At 54.2% G+C, this 6,783-nt stretch overlaps 1 protein-coding gene across 3 annotated transcripts; it reads left to right on the forward strand.

The window, feature by feature from the left end:
* Nucleotides 1-487: 487 nt before the first annotated feature.
* Nucleotides 488-6,529, forward strand: LOC113957802 (lysosomal acid lipase/cholesteryl ester hydrolase-like). 3 transcript variants are annotated; one of them, XM_027665592.1, is made up of 10 exons: nucleotides 492-595; nucleotides 1,582-1,699; nucleotides 1,985-2,183; nucleotides 3,041-3,150; nucleotides 3,446-3,591; nucleotides 3,665-3,678; nucleotides 4,061-4,157; nucleotides 5,113-5,184; nucleotides 6,113-6,178; nucleotides 6,296-6,529. In XM_027665592.1, exons 1-10 carry the CDS (start codon nucleotides 587-589, stop codon nucleotides 6,527-6,529), a joined length of 1,065 nt encoding a protein of 354 aa, XP_027521393.1. In that variant the 5' UTR covers nucleotides 492-586. The 3 variants fall into 3 exon arrangements, with proteins under 3 accessions (XP_027521391.1, XP_027521393.1, XP_027521392.1); XM_027665590.1 differs by lacking the exon at nucleotides 3,665-3,678 and having other exon boundaries at nucleotides 488-595; nucleotides 4,011-4,157; XM_027665591.1 differs by lacking the exon at nucleotides 3,665-3,678 and having other exon boundaries at nucleotides 3,446-3,626; nucleotides 4,052-4,157.
* Nucleotides 6,530-6,783: the final 254 nt, after the last annotated feature.

The following is a 6,783-nucleotide window of genomic DNA, read 5'->3' on the forward strand; positions in this document are numbered from 1 at the left end:
AATATGCTCTTTCTGTAGCATAAACTCCTCCTTTGGATTAATTCCCTCTGTGTGACAACTGACCCAATGGTATTTTCCAGCACTTTATTTCTTGTATTATAGAGCTGGTTCTCTTCTTTTTACCACTAAAAATATAAGAAAGGCTCTTGCCTAGTACCAATCCTGTCTGCACAGAGGAGTGTAAAAAGCCTTGTGTGGAATGTAATGGAAGCTGAAATTGGGAATCCCCTCCCCTTCCCCAGCCCAGGCCTTGATATGGTCTTCAAATATATGAGAAACTTAACACATCATAACCAAGTGGAAACAGACATTTATAGCAGTGTTTAATAATAAGAGTAATCAACAGCAGTGGAAACAGACATTTATATCAATGTTTAATAATAATAATAATAATAATAATCAACAACAATAATAACAACATTCATGTTATTGTTTTTATTGTCGTTGTTATTGCTATTATTATTCCTGTTATTATTTACACAGGCACAAGATGTGGCTGTTCATTGCAGTCCTGTTTTTCGTACAAGCACCCACCAACTCCGAAGACGCCTGCAAGCAGAAGAAGGCTCTAAATCCCGAGGCTTCCATGAACGTTGTGAGTCGGGAGAGCTTTGAATTCCCACTCGGGAAGTCTGGGGACGCTCAGCTGGGGGAGGGAGGGTTGGGGGTATATAGGTGGAGAGGGCTGGTGCTGCTGAGCAGCTGTGACGTGATGCTGCCTCCACACCGTCCTGAGCCAGCCCAGCTTCCTGAAGGAGTCCTCTTCCTCCGGCAGCACTGAGGGCAATTGTCAGCAGGGCAGTCAGAGAAGGGGATAATCCCGGCCTGGATTTGGCCAGATGTCTTCCCAGAGGGTAGAGATTTGTGCGTGGCTCCTGTCCTGCAGCTGCAGCAAGTTGCTCAGGGCCATGTCCAGGTGAGTCCTGGAAGTCTCTGAAGGTGGGTTTAGGTCGACCCAAGATGTGGGCGATAAATTCACTGCCATTAACCCCTCCTGCCAACCTCGAGACACAGTGAAGTGTAGGCAGGATCTCAGCTGGATTTCACCAGATGAAAACTTCCTGAGCTGGGGAGTTCTCAGCATAAATAAAGCTCAGGCAGAGCCTCAGGAGCCGTGCAGCAAACTCTGTGGGGTTTATCCTATTGCCCTTCCAGTCAGCCCAGCTGGGCAGGTTCGATGCACCCACCACCTTATCTGCCCCTCACATCAGCTCAGGGCGCGGCGTGACAGCTCCTGCCCCCGCTGGCAGCCGCCGGTAAATCCTTTAGGCTTCAATCTCCGGGTTTGGAGCCGTTTCAAACCCCGCAGCAGCCCTCCCGCTCACAGGCACCACGAGACTGAGCATCTCCTCTTCCCCTGGGCATCGCAGCGGGGCGGGAGTGGGGTTTGGACAGAGCGTCCTCTCTCACAAAAAGCCCTCAGCTGACCCAGAGACACCCCGGGCAAAGCAATGTCCCGGCTGCCACACCCCACCTGGGTTTTCCAAAGGCATCCCAGTGGATGAGGGATGTGCTTGCTCTTCAAATCAGATGAACACCTGGGCTATGGATATTTTTCCACCTGGGTTTTTCTTTCCCCAGAGCCAAATCATCTGCCACAGAGGGTACCCCAGTGAGGAGTATGAAGTCCTGACTCCGGACGGCTACTACGTCCGCCTGAACAGAATTCCTCATGGAAGAGAAAAGCCAAGGAACAGAGGTACGGCTCTGTTTCACTCAAAACCTGCAAAAAACAACCCTGAACATGAGCAGGTGAAGGGATGAACCTTACCAGGCCAGGAGAGTATTTGTTGGTAAAGCAAAAATACCAAATCCACCAGATTTCTCCTATTCACAGTCAAAGCTGTAGCACCAGGAGACATCATCAAAATGCACATTGTATGTCCTCTGGCAGTGCAAGGGAGAGGCTTTATTGGCCTTAATTTGGGGTGAGTAAATAAAAAAATTCTGGGTCAGGGAAATGTGCTCTTTCTTTTGCACCCAGGGGCCAAGCCAGTGGTGTTTCTCCAGCACGGGATATTCGGAGAAGGCAGCCACTGGGTGGAAAATCTGGCTAACAACAGCCTTGGCTTCATCCTGGCAGACTCTGGCTATGACGTCTGGCTGGCAAACAGCCGGGGAACGAGCTGGTCCCACAGACACGAGCACCTTTCAGCTAACCAGACTGAATTCTGGGATTTCAGGTGGGCTGGAGCGTGTTACGAAAGCCTGGCAAACATCCCTGCCTGTCACTAACCTCAAGGCAGAGGTGGGTGCCTCCAAGTAGGCAAGTCAGAGCACCTAATCCCTGGGCACAGCCTCTCCCAGAGCTCCTGGTGGTGTGTCCAGGGAGGATGGAGGTATCTGTGCAGACCTGCTGCTGACACAGTGCCAGCACCTCCCTGCAGCTGCTGAGAGCACAGGGCTCTGCTGGCTACTGGGGACACCAGTCCTGCAGAGACATCAGCCTTGTGCCAGGGTAGCCACAGGGACCCCACCGAGGTGCCCACAGGCATCATTGCCACCTCCTCTCCTCCTAGACATTGTCCACAGAAACCTTGTCCACACAAATGGCCTTTTTAAGCTGGTAGTGCCTCTCCAGAGCCAATCTTCAGAGCAGTGCTGGATTTTCCAGGCTCGTAGACATGCTTGCAGAAAAACCTGATAGAGCAGGTCTGTGTTCCACCACATCTCACCACCGGCACATGGGCAGGAGTTGGTGCTCCACTCCCTTCTGGGAAAGAGCATCCCTAGGAGTTGTAATCCTGGTGGGAGCCAGCTCTAGGTCAGCAGGGTGGCTGTGTGTGGCCCTGGAATGCACAGCTGGGCAGGCTCTGCACAGCTTATTTACTGCTCACCAAGGACTAAGCCCTTTCAGGGAAGGACGATGCCACAGCAGGAGGGAGGCCTTCAGGTCCTTGCAGTTTCAGCCAGCTTGTAGGAATTTTCTCCTGGAAAATCAGCCCCGGATGTTAAGCCAGGCAATGCAAGGCATCCAAAGCTCACAGGGAAGCTTGTTCTGGTGCTGCTCCAGAGCCAGCACACCCCTCCTGTGTTACAGCTTTCATGAGATGGCCATGTACGACCTGCCGGCCACGGTGGACTTTGTGCTGCAGAGGACTGGGCAGAAGCAGCTCTACTACGTTGGCTACTCCCAGGGCTGCACCATCGGTGAGTTCCTGGGGGCTCCACGCCATGTTGCCTTGAAAAAGTTCATTTTGGTGTCTGTCAGAAGAAAGCAGAGAGGTCCATCTTTGCGGGTTTAACATCCCTTGAAGTGCCTCATCATCCACTTCCAACCACAGGGGTGAAGGTGTTGTCTCCTCTCTTGCACTAATGATAAGCGGGAAGGTGGCAAGAGATGTCAGAATTCCAGCTGGAGATAATGCCAGCTAAACAGATCTGGGGCTGAGCAAACCCAGAAGAAAGATGGACCAAGTCTGAGGTTGTTTTTCTCTTTTCTCAGCGTTCATTGCGTTCTCAGCCATGCCCGAACTGGCTCAGAAAATCAAAATGTTCTTTGCCCTGGCTCCTGTGGTGACAGCCAATCACACCAGAAGCCCTGTCATGAAAATACCCTTCCTTCTAGATAAGAATCTCAAGATGATTCCGGTAAGGGATTGCTCCATGCCCTCCTGTCCTCACCTGTTCTAGGAAAGGGTTCATGCCCAGACACAACATCCAGTGTGGCAGAAAACAGCTGATTCCTGCTGATTTATTGGCACAGACACGATCAGGTGCAGATGCAGTCCTGGATGGTCACTTAGCTGAGTCCACATCTTCCACCTGTAGGATGAATTCCTGGATAAAACACCTGGAAAAGAGCGGCTGTGCCACGTTGATTTTAATGGCAGTGGAAAACGGATCCAGCCCTTGGGGGAGGTGGGGGGAGAGAGGGGAGTCCTCAATCTTAGTTTCTCTGGTGTGTGTTCAATCAGCATTGCCTCCTGCAATGAGCTGTACACATCTCTGCTCAGCAGGAGGGCAGGAAGGGCAGTGCAGGAAATCCACCTTGCCCTTTTCTCCCGCAGCTGCTGCTCGGCAGGACGGATGCAACCCTGCACATGAGGAGGGTGTGGAGGTTCCTCCCCCAGCTGTGCACGCACAGGCTGCTGCACAAACCCTGCGCCAGCCTCCTCTTTCTGCTGGGCGGCTTCAACGAGAAGAACCTCAACATGGTGGGTGTGTCAGGCAAGGAGGGGATGGGGGAGCCAGATCCCTCTCTCACTTCTTGTCCCAGGGCAGGAAAAGTCCCCAGGCTCTGCTGGGTGAATGTCAGTGGCCAGGTGGCACTTGATAACAACACCTCTGAGTTAGGGCTGCCTGTCCCTGTGGCCACCCCTATACCCCTGGGGTGCAGCCCCTGCTCCTCCCCACCCACACCAAGGGTGCTGAAGCAGCATCTGGGTGACCACAGGTAGTTCCTGAGGTCTTGAGCACAGTCCTATGAGGAGCAGCTGAGGGAGCTGGGGGGGCTCAACCTGGAGAAAATGAGGCTCAGGGGGGACCTTCTGGCTCTGCAAGTCCCTGACAGGAGGGGGGAGCTGGGGGGGGTCGGGCTCTGCTCCCAGGGAACAAGGGACAGGACAAGAGGACATAGTCCTTAGCTGCACCAAGAGAGGGTTAGGTTGAACATTAGGAAGAATTTTTTCACAGAGAGGGTGATTAGATGTTGGCAGGGGCTGCCCAGGGAGGTGGTGGAGTCACTGTCCCTGCAGGTGTTTAAGGACTGACTGGACATGGCACTCAGTGCTCTGGGCTGGGGGACAAGGTGGTGTTGGGTCACAGGTGTGACTTGATGATCTCAGTGGTCTTTTCCAACCTAACTGATCCTGTGATTCTGTGATTCTGCCCCTGAGCTCAGACAAGGTACCTCATGGAGCTAGGGATCCTCCATCCTTCATCCCCATCATTCTCCTGCTGGTGCTGTCTTAGAGCAATAGGTTTTTAATGAAAATCATATTTCTGAACCTGACCCGGCTTTTTTAATGAAAATCATGTTCCTAAGCCTGACCCAGCTCTCTAGGCAGCACGACTCAGCAGTGGCTGCTTTGGGAAACACATCACCTGGCAGTGCCACCCTCACTCCCCTCCGCTGGAAAGCAATGATAGCTTGGATATTTTTCCTTGCAGACACGGCTGGATGTGTACACATCCCACTATCCAGATGGGACCTCTGTCAAAAACATAGTTCACTGGGCCCAGGTAGGTTCCCTGAAACACAGATGCTTCATCCCTGGGATGGGCCCTTCATAGGGAGTCTGGTGTGTCCAGGGCAGATGTGAGAGTTCAGGGATCTTGGGTATTGGCAGATCCTGAGAAAGTAAAGGCAAGAAATCAGGTGAACAGGAGAGGTGCTGAATGCAGGATGAGCTGCCCTGTGGGGACACCGGGCTGTACTTCCTGGACTGTGGCAGGCAGGACAAGGGGAGGGATGGGCAGAGCGAGCCTGGGGGCACCCTGGTGTTGGTGGGTGAAACCAGGCTTTACAAGGAGAGCCTGAGAGACCTGGACAAGGAGGTAAAGTGGGACCCAAGAGCATCTCCTCCTGCCCAAAGGGGTCCTGGACACCCCAAGTCTGGGCTCTGCCAGTCCTGCTGCAGCTGCAGCGTTGGCCCTGCTGGAAACCAGATCAGGCTGGAGACTCCCACCCTTGTGCCTCCTTGCAGAGCCAAATTATAGGCAACAGGGAAGGCATAAAAGGTTGTTAAAGGAGATCCAGCAGCATCCTGCACACCCAGCTGGTGATGAGCAGGTTTTCAGAGGGAAGAGTGTGGCACCAGGGCAGCCAAGGAGTCACGTGCAACACCTCAGTTTGCCAACCCATAGCTAGGGACAGACATGGAACAGGAGGCCAAAGCATCACCCTGTTAAAAAGGGTGGAAAGTCTGGCTTTGCAGGGGTGCCACCTCCTCCTGCAACATCCCATGGGTGAGGACACTGACACCTTTCCTTGTCCTGTCTGTCCCCAACCAGCTGGCGTGGTTGGCGATGGGCAAGTGGAGGGCAGGGACTTGCCCAAACCCCTTCCAAGCACCTTCTCATGATGTGGGCCTTCAAGGGGGCTGGGAGGTGCTGGACCCACACAGTGGTACTTGCTGGCCTCCCACATAGATCTACCCTCTCCTCCCAGGTGGTGAAATCAGGAGAATTCAAAGCCTTTGACTATGGCAGCAAAAACACCGCCGTGTACCACCAGGTAGGAGGCTGCAGGGGCAGTGCTGGCAGCTGGGGATGCCAGGGTGGTGCAGGGGTGGGTTACCTTGCAGGGGTTGACCACGACAGCCATTCCTCAGAGCTCCCTGTGTCCCTCCAGGATACACCACCCTTCTACCAGGTGGAGGAGATGCCGGTGCCCACGGCGGTGTGGTCGGGAGGGGAGGACTGGGCAGCTGACTGGAGGGATGTCCGCCTGCTGCTGCCCCGCATCGCCCACCTCGTCTCCTACACCCACATCCCCGACTGGAGCCACTGGGACTTTGTCTGGGGCTTGGATGCTCCCGGGCGCCTCTACAGCAGCATCCTGGAGCTGATGGAGGGCTCCCGGTAGAGTGGTGGCCCCCAGGGAGGTGCTGGTGGCCTGGCCCCTCTCCCTCAGCTGGGACAGCCCGAGGACATGATGGGACAGTCCCTGCTGGGACAGTCCCTACTGTCCCCTCCTTCCTGCTAGTCTGCCATGCTTGTGGTGATGGTGCTTCCCACACATCCCGTGGTCATTAGGGTTTGTCCTCCTTGCTTGAGACCTCCTCAAGGACCGGTGGCACTGTGCAGACAGGGCACCACAGGGGTCAGCCGAGGTGTCAG

The sequence above is a fragment of the Corapipo altera genome, unplaced genomic scaffold (genome assembly GCF_003945725.1).
Source record: "Corapipo altera isolate COAL_440 unplaced genomic scaffold, ASM394572v1 161, whole genome shotgun sequence".
Taxonomy (NCBI): Eukaryota; Metazoa; Chordata; class Aves; order Passeriformes; family Pipridae; genus Corapipo; species Corapipo altera.